General features: G+C 40.0%; 2 protein-coding genes across 2 annotated transcripts in view; one reads left to right on the top strand and one right to left on the bottom strand.

The window, feature by feature from the left end:
* Positions 1 to 17,109, bottom strand: part of LOC108714052 (zinc finger protein 276-like) — a 278,865-nt gene that overhangs the window by 183,117 nt on the left and 78,639 nt on the right. The gene's annotated exons all lie outside the window — the stretch shown is intronic.
* LOC121402820 (protein kinase C eta type-like) lies at positions 10,149 to 11,648 on the top strand. The gene is made up of 4 exons (XM_041589562.1): positions 10,149 to 10,253; positions 10,409 to 10,886; positions 10,995 to 11,168; positions 11,445 to 11,648. The coding sequence occupies exons 2-4, from the start codon at positions 10,846 to 10,848 to the stop codon at positions 11,509 to 11,511; spliced, it is 282 nt and encodes a 93-aa protein (XP_041445496.1). The 5' UTR covers positions 10,149 to 10,253; positions 10,409 to 10,845; the 3' UTR covers positions 11,512 to 11,648.

The following is a 17,109-nucleotide window of genomic DNA, read 5'->3' as shown; positions in this document are numbered from 1 at the left end:
CCGATTTGGAAAGGTCTATGTCTCCTGAACACGGCAATACCAAATATATATAGTTTTATGGAGATTTCTCACTTGAATAGCTCAAAATCTACAAGCAGTACACGACCAAATTTCCAGCACGCTTCCCAAACGGGCTACTTTATTTCAGGCAAACTTTCCGCTAATACAGTAGTTTACTGAAAACTACCCATTAGTTAGAAAAACAGATCTGGTGAATCAAAAATGGTAATATATGTATTTGCCACACCAAACTACAAGTTGTAATTGTTTCCTAAATTATGTTTATTAGAAATTTGGTTGAATTTTTTTGAAATATGACATCAAAGCTCTCCACTCTACAGCATCCCATATCTTCCAACAACATATTAGGTATCAAGAAAAACATCCCCGAATATGAAAAGCCCTGGTCCACTGACGTTGTGGCATTGCCCAATATGATAGGTTTACCTACAGCATGTGGTGTAAGGCCCTAAAATGAGACGCCTTGATTTGCCGACTATCAGTTCGTATTCCAGATATGCAAATCAACACATTTTAGTTTGGGGGGGCATAGTTCGCAAAAAAGTACGTTCACCCCAGAAAACCATATATTTTCGGAAGGTCCCTTCCCGAATCCAAATTGGGTATGCATGTTTTTGTAGGTTCAAAGCACCTAGAGCGCAAACCTTTGCCTAATTTGGCAATTTGTGCCATTCCTAAAAATCACCTCTAAAACTTCCACCTGCACATCGGTATTTCCAAAATACTATTATGTATCAATTATAAACTCACCAAATACGTGAGGAAAGCCTAGGTCCCTGGAAACAGCTTTCGCGATTGCCACATATGTATAGGTCGACGTTACACAAGCACGTCGGCAATAGTGCTCGTCGGCTCTTCAAAATGAAGACACCCCATATGGATCTGTATTTCAGTACGACAACACTTCACAGCATTTACGTAGTTTTGGGGGCGCAGCAAAGTATAAAAAAGTGATGATTTTCACCCAAGAAACCATAATTTTCGGAAGTACCATTCCCCTGATCTAAATTGGGTATGCACATGTCTTTTCTACACCAAAGTACCAAGCCGCAACCATGCCCTAATTTGGTGATTTTTGGTTGACATTTTCAAAAATCTAAATTTCCAGCCTGCAGCTCGTATTACCCACATACTTTTTAGGTATCAAGATCAAACATCACCCCCAACTATGACAAAGCTTAGGGGTCCTCTGACAGTTTAATGGCCCATATAGTATAGGTGTACCCAAGCCACGTGATTAGGGGCCCGAAATGAAGACCCCATATGGTCTGTCTTTCAGGTACTGGCAAAATCAAACACATTTACAGTAGTTTTGGGGGGGGGGGGCAAAAGATTAACAAAAAACGTACCGTTCACCCCAGAAAACCATATTCTTTGGAAATTACCCTGTCCCGCGAATGCAACATGGGTATTGCATGTCTTTCTACTTCAAAGCACTAAGCTGCAAACCTTCTAGATTTGGCAATTTTGGTTGCCATTTTCTTAAATCACCTCACAAACTTCCAACCTGCAACCTCGTATTTCCAACATACTATTGTGTCAAGTATAAATCACCCAATATAAAGCCTTGGGGTCCCCTGAACAGGTTGATGCCCAAATATGGTATAGTGTAACAAGCATCGTGGCTGATAGGGTCCCAAAAGGAGACCCCATATGGTTGTCATTCAGATATGCAAAATCACACGATTTACATCGTTTTGAGGGGCTGGCAAATGTAGAGAAAAAGTAGTTCACCCCGGGAAAAATCTTATATTTTTCGAAGTACAATTCAACGATTCTAAACTTGGGTATCTCTCTCCGTCCATGTGCTATCTTCTGTACCTACAACATAGCGTAAGCCGCAAGCCCACTTCCGCCCTCGCACAATCTAGTCAGACATCCGCTCCGCTTCTCTGGTCCGGCCTGTACACATTTCGGCTCCGCACCAAACTCTCACCGTCAAAATTTCTACCCTGCACGCATTAATTACCAATACTTTTTAGGTATCAAGAGAAATCACCCCAAATATGAAAGCCTAGGGTCTCATGAACAGCTTTGAGTGCCCTAAATACCGCATATAGTTGTACCCAAGCATGTGGCAAATAGGGCCCCAAAAGGACGCGACCGCCCCTGTATAGTCTGTACATTTCAGATACTGCAAAATCACACACATTTCTACATCGATTTTGAGGCGGGACATGTAAAAGAAATAAGTAGGTTCACCCAGAAAACCACTATTTTTCAGAAGTAACATTCCCCATGAATCTAAATGGGGTATGCCATGTCTTGGGTTGTGCTACTACAGTACCAAGCCCAACCATCTTCCTAAATTTGGTGATTTTGGGGACATCTCCAAAAATCACTTCAAAATTTTACCTGCAGCACGTATTATCCACATATTTAGGTTCAACGAAAATCACCAATATGAAAGCTAAGGTCTCTCATGAACATTTTGATGTCCAATATGTATAGGCCTGTACCCAACCCACACGTGGCATATAGGGTTCCAAGGAGTACCCCCATATGTCTGTCATTTCAGGTACTGCAAATCAGACACATTTACATTGTTTGGGGGGCAAGAAGTAAAAAAAGTACGTTCGACCCCAGAAAACCATATCATGGTATAGGTCTACTGTACCAAGCACTGGCAATATAGGGGCCCAAAATAAGAACCCCATACTAAGGTCTGTCATTTCACGGTACTGCAAAATCAACACATATAATAGTTTGGGGGTAGCAAGGTAGAAAAAAGTAGTTCACCCCAGGAAACCATATTATTTCCGAAAGTACACACGTCCCGCAAAATCCAACATTGGTATGCATGCTTTTACCCAAAGCGCACTTTTCCAAAATTTGGCGAATAAAAGCAACAGTTTTACATTTCTAAAAATTGCAATTTGCAAATTGGCGCATTATCTCACCTATTTTCACATACAATGTAAAACACCATAAATACTGATGCCAAGGGGTCTACTGATAACAGTAACCAGACTGCATATGGAGCCAATGTGAAGTAATTGTAAAAACCATTGTAGGCTATGGTGTTAGCTACTGTAATAATGAATATAAATCCATTTGACACTTCTCTATTAGTGCTCACCTTCAGTCAGCTCTTGCCTCTGAACCTTTAGTACATAACTCATGGATTTTGTCGGATTTGACTGCAGCCAAAATCAGTTGTGGATAATATGTGATTCAGTGATGTGTCAGCATAAGAAAGATACATACCTCCCAACATTTTGGAAATCAAAAGAGGAACAAAAAGCTTGTGCGCGGTGTAGGGTCGTGTCAATTTTTGTGACCCATTCCGAACCCCCCTAATTACCATGTCATTTTTACAAATTGTAAGCTGTATTCCTTTAATGGCAGGGAGATCTCTATGGCAGTCCCGTAATATGGTGCATGTATAACGTTGATAGTGCAACTGGCTTCCTCCACTGGTTTGAACTACAACTCCCAGCACCAACACCAGAGAGCAAAAGCATGGGGCCAGGTAGTGGCGAGAGAGAACAGCAAAAAACTGTGTCTGGAACTGTTGATGTCAGATAATGGTTTGAAAACATTTAACACACACCTACACAGTAACACAGGCTCTAGTCATCCCCTTGCCTGGCTGCAGGCAATCCCCGCCCCCTCCCATAAATCCTCCCCCCTCCCCACAGGTACACACTTACATGGACTTGTTCTGCCCATTGTAGGCATAAAATACTAGGACCTTTGGAAGTACAAAGACTAAAAAGAAGACAATTTAATGACCCTAGTTTGCATTCTAAAAAAAACCTTTTTGGTCATAATTGGAAGGAAACGAAAGTACTGTTGGCAACAAGAACATACATTCATACACACACACATCCTAATACACACACACCAATCATATATATATATCATAATATATATATATATATATATTATTATATATATAATCTATTATATATATATATATATAATACATACACACACACACACACTTCATATATACACAACACACACATCATATATACAACACACACACATACCTATATACAAACACACACAAATCATATACACACACCACATATTATATAATATACTTAATATACACAACACACACACACACACACAACTCATTATATAATATACCACACACACACATCATATATATACACACACACAACCACACACACCAGACCTATCCACTCGTACTATCCACTAAATAACCACATACCATCCTCTAGGTCGCTCATACTATATATATAATCTATATATATATATATATATACTATAATGGATATATACCTCCTAAAAAAGTGTTTCGTATTCAGTATTACAGATGTTTACAAACATATAAAACACAAAATTATAGTCAATATTAAATATGCTCCTGTTGCACACCTTTGTTATTAAGAGCAATTCACTGCACACCCAACAGAATACCCACCACTAGCATCCTATTCATATAACAATGAAAGGCTGAATAAAATAGCCAATTATTCACTAAGCATTAACAGTTTGAATTTGGGAAAATGTATCAACCCATTTATCCCATATTTTATAGATATCTGGACAACCAGTTTTAAAGTAAATTATACGTTCAAAATTACAAGTATCCTGTATGATATTTATCCATACTTGAATTTCTGGGGGAGTTCTACTTTTCCAATTTTGGGTTATAAGTTTTTTAGCCAAGAAGAGAGATTCATGAATAAATATTCTGGTATACTGATTAGAGACCGTACGACCCACGATATTCAGTAAGCAGACCTTAGATGTTCTAGGAATGACAACCCCTGAAATATTATCTAGATGATTTAAAACTTCAGCCCAATAAGGTTTAATAATATTACATTCCCATAATATATGTACTAACGTGCCTTTCTCCACTACGCTCCTATTACAGACCTCAGGTATAGCAGGGCTTATCAAGTGCCAATCTTACTGGAGTAAGATACGCCCTATGTAAGACATATAATTGAACCACTCAATTAATAACATACAGAGACTATTTGAGGAGACTCAAGGGCCTCTTGCCATTCCTAATCTAGAATAATATCCACTGCTGTTTCTCATTTAATCTGAAGAGTTTCCAAATGGGGCATCATTACTAGCCTGCAATAACACTGCATATAAACTGGAAATTAAGCCCCCTAGTGGATGATCTATTTAAATAGGCTGGAGCAGCTTATACTCATTGAACTGTAATAGCCTTTAAATGATGCGTAGCCATAAGGGCTGTACGCACTCCCAAATATTGAAGCCACAATTTCCTGGCAATCCAGTGAGCTGTTGTAAAGTTCTCCTAAAACGTAAAGATGCCCCCGTTCAGCACCATACAGGAATGAAAGCCACTTGGATTTGTGAGTTAAATGCGTCATGACTCAGGGGTAATTGAAGAAAACTGTTGTTATCTTAAGTCATCATTAACTCATTTAATGCATTTAAACCTTTTCATTAGCCATACCAAAGCTCCCATGCTTCACAATGGTGAATGCTTTAATTAGATGGGTTGTTGTGAACACAGTTTTCTGTGTGTAAAGTGAGATAAATGGGATATCCTGCTGTTTAAGGTATCTGTGTCAAAACAGCAACAAACCAAAGTGGCTGCATCTGTGATGTCCCCATTGTAACAAAACCTTTATCAGACCAAACTTTCATATTACCCATTTGGGCCAAAAGTATAAATTATCTCCATAACGGAGTGCGGGGATCTGTATGTTGCTCTTTAGTAATTTGTAGTGCCATTAACCATATCCGGGACATATAACGAAGCATGGGATGAAAGGCGACTGTTTCACATTTTTGGGTATTTTAATGGCCTCATATACTTCCAGCTCAGAAATATCCTGACCTAAAGAAAGATTTAGTTCTTGTGAGAGCTGAGGGAGCTGGGCCTCGTTCAGGAAATTGTGAAACTTCCTGTGCACTGTTTTGCAATATGGACATATATAGTGTTTTATAGAAATTAGCGAAGGTCTCTTTAATTAGACTAGTCTGTGTGATGAGCTGGCCATGATCATCATAAAATTCAGAAATTATAGGAGGAGTGTCATGCGTTTTAGAGAGATAAGCAAGTAACTTGCCCGCTCTTTCACTATGTTCAAAAAAATTTGCTCTATTAAACAATAAACCTCTCTTAGCTTTTTGTTGCAACAGGGAATTATACTCAGTTTCAGCCTGTCTTAAAAGTTGGAAGTTCTGTGGGCTAGGATCAAATATGACTCTGTACAGTCAATTGCCAAACTCACTGCTCTAAATTAGTTTCATCCCGTGCAGAAGCTTTTTTAATTGCAGTGATTTCAGAATGTAGTAGGCCTCGAAAGTAGGCCTTAAAGGTATGCCAAGCTATTTCAATATTATCTGCAGTTAAATTATGGTGAAAGAAAATCCTCTATTTTAAATTCTAATCCCTCATCATTATTTATAATGTCCAACCAAATAGGATTAAAGGACCATGACTGAATCTGAGAATGCAAAGGGGTCCCATTATCCCAAATCACTTGCAATGGGGCACGGTCTGAAATTCCCTTGGGAGGTAAATGGCCGTACGGATGTTAGGAAGTAAATCACTAGAGACAAAAGCCATATCAATCCTAGATAGGGACATATGAGAAAAACAGGAAAAAACCTTTTCTTGTGGGTGCATACGCCTCCATGCTTCTTGAAGACCCATAGTAGACATTAACATAGAGAGGTTAGTGGATCTAATCTCCTGGATTGTACCCTGGATACACTGTCTATCCATACAATCATCCAATACAGTGTTAAAATCACCAGAGGCGATTACTTGGGCCCTTGGATAATCTGCTACATAAGACATTAGTTGAATAATACATTTGTCAGAATAGGGAGGTGGAAGATAAATATTAGTCAAAATAGTTTACTTCATGTTGAGATAGCAGTGAATAAAAACAGAACACCCTTGTGGAGCTGAATGTACAGAAATGAGTCGAAAATTCGCTGTCTTTCTGATAAGTGTAGTTACTCCCCCATATATATTGAAACGGAGGAATGAAAGGCCCAACCAACCCACGGTCTTTTTAGAGTTAACACTTTACTCCCTATCAGGTGAGTTCTTGTAACATGTTTACCTCTGATGTATTTTTTTTGACAAAATCTAACACTACCTTTCGTTTCACACAGTCATTAAGGCCCCAAACATTCCATGTTAAAATTGAAAATTGAAAGGGGTTTAGCCATAATCTATATTGTTCCCATGTGTTAAACAGCTTATCAGAAGTTTCATGACCATTACGTGTCTGTTGCCTGAGCTACCTGAGAAAAAAAATGACAGAACTATTTACAGCCCAGCCCATGCTAACCGCCAAAATGATGGAAAACATTACCACCCTTTCTGCTCAGACCCAACTTTGAGCAGAATTAAACCCTAGAACCCAACAGTAGCAACAATAATGCTGTATTAAGCAATGGGGAGGCAAACCTGGGTAGGGACACCGTAAATGGCGTCGAGAAGGTAGAATCGTGAGGGTTGGGGCTCCGCCACTATAACCAGAACCATATAGATACACACATCGCCCAATATATACATACAGTATCAGCATTGTGAATACTCATTGGACCCAACACATATATAGCAATAGCTAAAAAATAAAAAATTTTTAATTTAAGCTGCCTTTCCCAGCACACTGACAAGTCCAAATAAGTCCCCATATACCACAAGGGATCCATAGTCAGAATAACAATCGTTCATGGACGTAGAAAAGACAAGGAAACCCAATAACTTGTGGGGCAAGTAGACCATAGCAAAATGCTGTCAAAATAAGCACAGCTCGGTGTAACAAATTTCAGCCTTTATCATAGAGAAGCTTCCATGTACGTAGCAAAGTATTAAGCAGTTCTGCGTAGACTTCTGCCCACAAGGTAGCACATACGTAGAACCGTTCATCAGCTGATATAATATAACTTTTAAAGGCAATTATGGCCATCCAATTGAGCAACTAGGCTTTCTAAAACAAGTTGTATAAACATGTAGCAGGTGGACATCACTCCATTCAACCTGCCAATATAGGTTTAAACATTTGCTGCTTCCAGCCACCCAGAGGCATCTTGTGGCGTATTAAAGAAACGCGTAGTTCCATTCGCCTGAACCCTGAGGCGCGCTGGGTAGAGCATAGAGTAAACTATTTTTTGATCCCAAAGCTTTTGCTTGACTTCCTGGAATCTGGCCCATTGTTTTTGTACTTCAAGCGAGAAGGTAGGGTAAATTGCAATTTTTGTGTTCTCATATAGTAGTTGCCCTTTAACTCTGGCCATTGAAAGTATTGCATCCCTATCCTTCGCATTCAGGATACAGGCTATCAGGGCTCTAGGAGGGGCCCCTGGAATAGGGGCCTTCATAGGAATACAATGCGCCCCTCTCTATTATAAAAGTAGAGGAGAGATTATTTACCTCAAAAGTTTCTTGCAGCCATTCCTCCACAAAGCGCTCAGCGTTGACACCCTCGGGCCGTTCCGGAAAGCCGACTAGCCGCACATTATTACTCCTTAGGCGGTTCTCTAAATCATCAGCCTTAGACTACAACAGCGAAACTGTACGCTGTAAATCATGTAACTGCTGTGGAAGAGGATTGCAGACATTCTCCAACACGTTAATACGCTGCTCAGCTTCCACAGTGTGTGTTAATGCAGCCTTTGCATATCTTACTTTAATATGGAGAACTCCACCTTCAACTCCTCCGTTTTCCCCATAATAAGAGTTGTCGAAATATTCCTGTTGGCCTTAATTTCCATTAGCAAATCTGTTCAGGAAGGTTCCAGATTACCGGCAAAATCCGTTAAGGAAGGTTCCGAATTACTGGCAGGGCCCTCGGAAGGTGACGAGTCTGAGGAAAGGGTGCGATGCGGAGCTGCGCCATCTTATGCAGGCCTTTCTTTGCGAACTTTTCCAACTTAGCAGCAGTTTCCGTGGGTTTTTTTGGCCCCATATTGTAGACTTAAGACAGCCAAGCAAAAAGACATCCAAAGGCCCCCTGTTCAGCAGGTAGTTAGGCAAATAACATGAGAAAAAGGGTCCGGAGCAGCGGAGCCCGTCAAAAGAAAGTCCGCTCACATAGACCAGGTAGTCAGGCGCCATTACTTAAATGTTTATGGGTTTCTCACGGGTTTTGTTTCACCTTTACAGGACGATTCTTATTCATCGCTTGACCAAGCTCATCACTGGTCAAGGCCAAATTCCCTGGATTTAAGAGAACATCTGGTTATAAAGATCCAGACAGCTGGGGCTGACAGACTCGATGAATCGACGAGCGGCAAGAAGATCTTAGCTCAAGCAAACAAGATCTGGAAGGAGTCAGGGAAGAAGCTTAAAAGGCTTTACTCTGCCCTTCAGAAACCAGATGAGGCGATTGCCCTGAGAGACAATGAGGAGAGCCCAGGTGAGATATGGAAGTTTGTTTTGCTTTGTCTCCTGCTGAACATAGCAGGGTGTCAAGTAATTTCAAAATTCAGAAATGTTATTACAGGGAAACATCACACTGAGTTGGGATAAAAAAATAAAATGGCCTTTCACTTTTGCAGATGTTACTGACAATCTGGAGAGTCCCTCACGTGGCCCTGTCACTTCATATCATAGTGACAAACTCCCAGCAGCGCAGGAGGCCACTGCAGCTGAAGTGCAAGAGATGTCACAGTGCTCCAGTGACTCTACTTCACACGTACGTAGATTGGCTTGTTTACAGATTCAGCTTTCCATTTCTGAAGAGGAACCAGTTCCTGATACCACCGAGGTGGAGCTGATCTCCAACAGGTATGTGGAATGTTTTAAGCCTTCCCAAACTTTTTTTTCTGATACAGATAATGTTATGACGGTAACAACTAATAATTGTTCTTTCTTTTATAATATAAGTGAGGAGCCTACAGATGGCATAACTTCCCAGTCAGAAGAAGACACACCTCATGCTGAGATATCTGAGACTGAGGACAAATGGTAAGGTCCATGTGGGAGTCCAAATCTTATATATAGCTATAAGGCCTTTTTTTACTATACAATTGAATTGATACATTTCCTTCTGTAGTGCTGCTAATTTCCCCTTCATACATATGGTACTAACAGGGATGAAAAACCAACTTAAAATATATGTATTAAAAAAAATGAAACTTAAAATTTCTTTTAATTATCCTTATAGTGACGTACCAACAGATAATGTGGAGTCCAGCGAGGAGGGAGAAGCATCTCTTGAAATTCCAGTTGACCCCGCTGATGAGCTCAGCCCAAGGACAGAACATCCGGTACTAGAGCTGGAAGAAACAGAAGACATACGGTATGATACATATTCTTATACATAGAAAAGATCTTCTTTTTCTGTTCATTGGAACTTATGGAATTCCTTTTTACCCTGTGCTGTACCAATAACTTCTACACTAATGTGAAAATGAATATGTCCAAAAGACATTAACTTTGCCTTTATACTCATAGCGAGGTGTCTGTAGATGTAGAGGAAGCCCCATGTGAAACATCAAAGGAGTCATCCCCTGATGACCCCAGTGCTGCTCCAGAAGCAAGTAAGGAGCCAGAGGAACATCAAGAAGCAGAGCCCCCGATGGATGAGGAACGGGAACCAATGTATGATGAAACAGCAAACACATACAATACTGGAAGAACATTCTGTTTTATGAAGTGGGTCTAAATCTGCAATTTCCTTTTCAGAGACCTGGAATTCAGCGGTATTTGCCAGAAAGACCTCCGCCGCTGCGCCCTACTAGGCAAAGGTGGATACGGAAAGGTAATTTTCTCAGTTCATTAGAAGTATTGGTACATTTATTGTCTCATTCAGGCTAACTAAACGCTTTCTCTCATTCCAGGTTCTCCTTATTCAGCACAATCCCACAAAGAAATATTGTGCTGTAAAAGCCATGGCCAAAGGGAAGATCTACACCTCTGATGACATTGATGGGTCAGTTCTCAGGGAATGATCATTATTCCAACAATTTTGCACCGTGTTCTACTGTAATTTGTTCTTTAATAAATGCTAATGCCACATTTTCATGATTTTCTTTTTCAGAATCTTGACAGAGAAACGCGTCATGCAAATCACCAAGGAGAGCCTTTATACTGTCAATTTATACGCCACTTTCCATACAAAGAATATGCTCTTCTTTGTAATGGAGTTTGCTGCCGGTGGCAGTGTAAGGACCCACTTGCAGAAGGCTAGAACTTTTGACATACCGAGGGCTAGGTAAGCAGGACTGTACTTTCAGTGGGGTTCACATGGGGGCATTTGACGTAAGACAATCATTTCACCAGAGCAGAACCATTAATATTGCCACAGAAGGAAGTACATGGCTAGGTATCTCGATATTGCCACTCAAAGATTCATTTGTGGGCTGCTCAGGTGACAGGATTGGCAGAACAAACAAAGTTGTTGCTAAATCATACATTATCTGGTTATTTAGCCAACTGACTAAACTACTGGATAAACGTTTAATGACTTTGTATTTTGATTATTTTGTAGGTTCTACGCAGCCTGTATTACACTGGGTTTGGAGGAGTTACATGAAAAAGGCATTATACATAGGTAAGCAAAAAAAAGTGTTGGTTTCACAGCTTACGTCTTCATCTGACTAGCAGGAAATACATTGTTCTGGCACATACAGAACAAGATATTATATAACATTCTTTTGTATTTATTACAGAGACATGAAGCCTGACAACCTCCTCGTAGACAGCCAAGGTTATGTCAAAATTGCAGATTTCGGCCTCAGCATAGATGGTAAGTTTACCTTATAATCCACAGTTTCTATACCATAAATGCACTTTAGAAATGTTCATTTCCAAATGAACTGATCTGACTGCGCTGGAACAGTAGTTCTGTTGTGCCCAGTTCTGTGGTCAGAATGTGTTACTATTTATAAATCAGCTGTGACGGCCTTCACTTTACTTACCTTTCCTCTCGTGTTTTAGGACTTGCACCCAACGGCAGCATCAGTGGCGCAGTAGGAAGCCCTGCCTATATGGCTCCAGAAGTTGTCAACGGAGAGCATTACACCAAGGCTGTGGACTGGTGGGCTTTAGGGGTGATCTTATACGAGATGCTCCTAGGGAAGGTAAGCAGAGAGCTCAATTAGTAGTTTGAATGAAAATGTAAAATACTGTAAAAATAAGATCTTTCTGGAAGTACCAGAGACTCTCATCTTTCATTATTTTCTCTACTTATAAAAGTAACAGCGACGCAGGGATCAAACACATTGCAAACGCAATGACACCAGTACTTTGCACATATGCATCACTGAACCACTACTGTATCCATTATGCTATAAAAATGCTGATGTTCTGCCTTACAGAGACCCTTCACTGGAAAAGACCAGGAATGTCTATTTGATTCAATTATGGAACAGGAACCAGTGTACCCACCAACCCTGCACACAGATGCAAGAAACCTAATATCAGAGGTAAGTTGTCCCAGTAACATCAATAGATTCAGATCAGCTAATTGTGACTTATTACCCCATATAGGCAGAACACTCCTGTGTGAGTAACACCACTTTTCTCTTTTTAGCTCTTAGAAAAGAACGTAGAAGATCGACTGGGCTCTGCTGTGGATGGGGCTTTTGATGTCGCGGCACATCCTTTCTTCAAAGTAAGTTTCGATTTATCATTACCAATATTTCGCCTTTCATTTGTCATTACAGTGACAAATATTCTAGGATCTATTGTGCTGTAATAATAGATAATAGCTGTATAGAAAGTTTGCGGCTACGGTCCCACCTTGTCTAGCAATGGAGAGTCATCTCCCCAGTTTCACATTAACATTAAGCAATATCACGCCTGGGATGATAATTCAACATTAAGTGCCTCTGAATTACATTTCTTATTGTCTACTTTGCAGGATTTCGACTGGAATGCTATGTTGGAGCAGAAAGCGCAGCCCCCTTTTGTTCCACAGCTAAAAGGTCCAGAGGACCTGAAATACTTTGATGAGAGATTTACAAAGCTGGATCCCAATATAACTCCACCCAAAGGCATCTGCGCTGAAATGGCAGAAGAAATCTCAGACGCCTTCTATGACTTTGCTTATGCAGCATGTTAGCTGCAAATAGAAGATGGGAGTCCAAGAAAGAATAACAGACATCATCTTGCCAGGCTAATGACGTAAAAGAACAAGAAACCAACACAGCCTGGAACATGGAAGGCAGGATAAAGGGATCAAGTTAGTGGCTGCTCCACAAATTTAGTGTTTCTCCTTTTCCAGGTCTACAGACATCAACCTACCAGCAACCGGTAACTGGACTTTTGGCAATGCCTCCTACAGACTGGCACATTTTTGAGGCAGTAGGCTGCCATTATGTACATATTGTTAAATAAGAACATACCCCTCACCATTTATCACCCTTACCTACTCCTCTTCTATGATTTTTCTTGTAAATAGTTAAAAAACGTTAAAACATGTTATATATATATATATATACATCTTTACATACACACGCACACACAAACATCTGAATCACAGCTGCCAGAAGGGGCAAGCAGTACATACTGGGGACAGGGATATGGTTGAATACACATAAGCACATTTATGCCGCTCAGTAGACCCTGCATTCCTTTTCATGCCATCCCTCAGACTGTAGAAGCCGGGTTCTGCAGGCTGCCTGGGGAGTCTAATGGAATGAAGAGGAATGCAGCATTCACCTAGCAGCTTAACGGTGCTCATGTATATGCTCCCATATTGCCCTTTGCTTCTTTTCCTTCTACCACAATTCCACTAGTGGTGCCTTCCCTTTTATTCAAAACATGGCTTTATATATAGGTGCACCCTTAAGCCACTCTGTAGCCCTTGCATTCCCTTTCACTCCATCCATCAGACTGCAGAAGCCGGGTCTGCAGAATGCCTCGGGTCTAGTAAAATGGAATGAAATGCAGCATTCACCTAGTAGCTTAAAGGCGCTCATGTATATGCTGCCATACTGCTTTCTATGTCACTCACCCTGTTTGCCTTGATTAAATGTGGCATTGATCCTGGGAGCAAATCCGATTGCCGATAAGGAGTCAGGAAGGAATTTTTCCCTCTAGTGAAGCATATTGGCCGAGCTTCCGAGGGTTTTTGCCTTCCTCAGGATCAAAAAGCCTAATTTATTCCATCAATAAAGCTGTGATTTACACAGATTAACCACAAAGCCTCTGTGTGTGTTTGTCTTTATTCTGGGTATTAAGGGGCTGGGTATAAAGGGTTGGTTGTTCCTTAAAAAAGCCAGGTTAATATGTACAGGGAGAGTCAAATGGAAGTGTGAAGCCAAAAAACCCAATACCAATTGGGTTTAGAAGCTGCCAATCTGTTTAGAAGCTGCTGTGTTGTTGTAAGGGTCCCATTTGCCTTAGAAACCAGTCAGTGAAAGGTGATGAGATGAATACAAACTATTGCTGATGAAAAGGGGTAGTTAGAATATAACATTTGGTGTTGTGTGGCATATAAATATTATGTAATCATAAGGAGAATACAGAAGAGAGACTGAGAGTCTTTAGGGTCTGGTATTGTGAGAAGGGAAAGTTGTGCTCACCACTAATTTTTCAAAACATTAAGCAGGGGTACAATGAGGCTGTTACCATAAAATTCAAAGACAAATACAAAAGGTCCTCTGCACTCAACCCATTATCAATATAGTATGGATATTGAAACATTTTGTCCTTAAGCTACTAAAATGCCTTACCCTTCAAACAAAACAGGGATTGTTTGTCCATATATTGCAATATATTTAAATATATTAAATATGAATGAAAAATGGCAGACTTTCATGTGATGGGCCACACAAGGGGGGGAGTGGCGGGGCACATCTGGCCAGTTGCATAGCACTGCTAGAGACTGTAATACCCTCTATCTACTAAGCAGCGCCAGGGCAGCCAGACGCCCTAGGTAACCTGGCCGGTCGCAGCACCCAAAAGACGTGTGCGCATTCACGAAAAGGGAACAGGGCTAGGGGGCATAGAAGGTAAGTGCCTGACGTCCACTCAGCTTTGTGCCCTAGGCACATGCCTACTCTGCCTACCCTAGTTCCGGCCCTGCTACGAAGTCACCCTACAAAGGCTAAAGAAAAAGAGCAGAGTGCAAAATAAATAAAGAAATATATTACCAGCGTTAAGAGTTTATCTTCATCAAACAGACACTTTATTACAAATGTTGCTTGAGAACCACACTACCATATGAAGCTATGCCCATAAATATTGAAATGAACAAGGCAGAATTATTATGCCTCCCTATAAAAAATATGATGGACCTACTGAACATCCAAGCTGGGTTTATACTAGCAGAAAAATGACTGTTCATATAAATCGGCCTTTCAGTTTATGAGATGCTTTAATGATCCCAAAACAGGTATAACTCCCTTCACCCCACACTCACCATGAAGATGTCATTTGTGTCAGGAACTTACCCACCGGTTCTGAAAAGCTCACACAGATTGTAAAACTAGAAAACAAGCATCAGGTGTTCGTTAGTTTAATCACTTTCATTAAGAGTATTTGTGCTATCCTTCAAAATGGATGCAGTTTACAAAATGGTTGCGACATACTGAATAGAAAAAAGGGTGACGATTGCAAATTTGAACGTTTAAATACATATACAGGTATGGGACCTGTTATTCAGAATGCTTGGGACCTGGGGTTGTCCGGATAATAGATCGTTCCATAATTTGGATTTTCATACCTTAAGGGGCAGATTTATCAAGGGTCGAAGTGAATTTGAGAGAATTTTCGAAGTAAAAAATTCGAAATTCAAAGTAATTTTTTGGATACTTCGACCATCGAATAGAATACCACTTCGAATTTACTTCGAATTCGATTCGAAGTAAAAATACTTTGAATATTCGACCATTTGATAAGCGAAGTACCGTCTCTTTAAAAAAACTTCGAATTCAAAAATTCACCACCTTCTACAGCATTTTTCTAAGTCGATCGTACAATTCGAAGGATTTAATCGTTCGATTTTACTTCGACCACAGAATAGCCAAATTCAATGAAAAAAAGTTCGAATTCGATATTTGAATTCGAAGTATTAAAATTCGATGGTCGAATTTCGAAGTATTTTTAACTTCGAAATTCGACCCATGATAAATCTGCCCCTAAATCTACTAGAAAAATCATGTGAACATTAAATAAACCCAATAGGCTGGTTTTGTCTCCAACAAGGATTAATTATATGTTTGGATCAAGTACAAGGTACTGTTTTATTATTACAGAGAAAAAGAAAATCATTTTTTAAAAATTTGGATTATTTGGATTAAATGGAGACTATGGGAGATGGCCTTTCCGTAACTCGGAGCTTTCTGCATAGCGGGTTTCCGGATCACAGATTCCATACCTGTACTGGGTTTCAAATTTGGAAAAAGAAAGCTAATTTTGGGTTTCAAATTTGGAAAAAGAATGCGCGTTAGTAATAGTGATGGGTGAATCTGACCCATTTCGCTTTGCCAAAAATTTGCAAAGCGGCAAAAAATTGCAGAAATGCATTGAAGTCTATGGGCGACAATATTTTTTTGACGCACGGCAATATTTTTTCTCCCATTGGAGTCTATGGAAGTTATTTTCGTGGCGAAACTTGCCAAAAAATTCCGCTCAACACTAATTGGTAATTTTTACTTGTACATTTTGTCACGGGCTGGATAATTCACTGATAACCACTAGCTAAGGACTAGCATTATTCTCTGGCACCAGACGCTGGGAATTAAGTGAAGCGTTGAACCTTATCTTCTTTAAGTAATTTCACTCTTTAATAACACTTTTTGTCAGTCTCTGAGAATTATTATTGTTCTACCTCCAACTCCAACTCAATAGTATGAATTGGATCTAGATTTATTCAGAAGAACCTGGCCAAATCCCAGTAAGATAGCTATGGCAAGTGCCCTCAATTGGGAATGACTTTAACAGGGGATTGGAAGTGTCAGGAGCAAAACTCCCGTTTTGATTTCATGGCATATTTTATTTTTACCATAAAACTTTTGCTTTGCACCTGTAGGAGTCTTTTTTTTTATTTGCAGGTAAACCTGGTGAGAAACTCCAGTCATCAATAGAAGCAAGCAGTTTTCCCTACAGTTAGGACCTACACTTACACTTCTGGAAGCTAGTCTCTCTCAATAAAAGATAGCCTCACTGTTACAGGCTTAGCATTTTCTGCCATCCTAATAAACTTA

This window comes from Xenopus laevis, chromosome 4L (assembly GCF_017654675.1).
Source record: "Xenopus laevis strain J_2021 chromosome 4L, Xenopus_laevis_v10.1, whole genome shotgun sequence".
Lineage (NCBI taxonomy): Eukaryota > Metazoa > Chordata > Amphibia > Anura > Pipidae > Xenopus > Xenopus laevis.
This window is presented reverse-complemented; position numbering and strand designations above follow the sequence as displayed.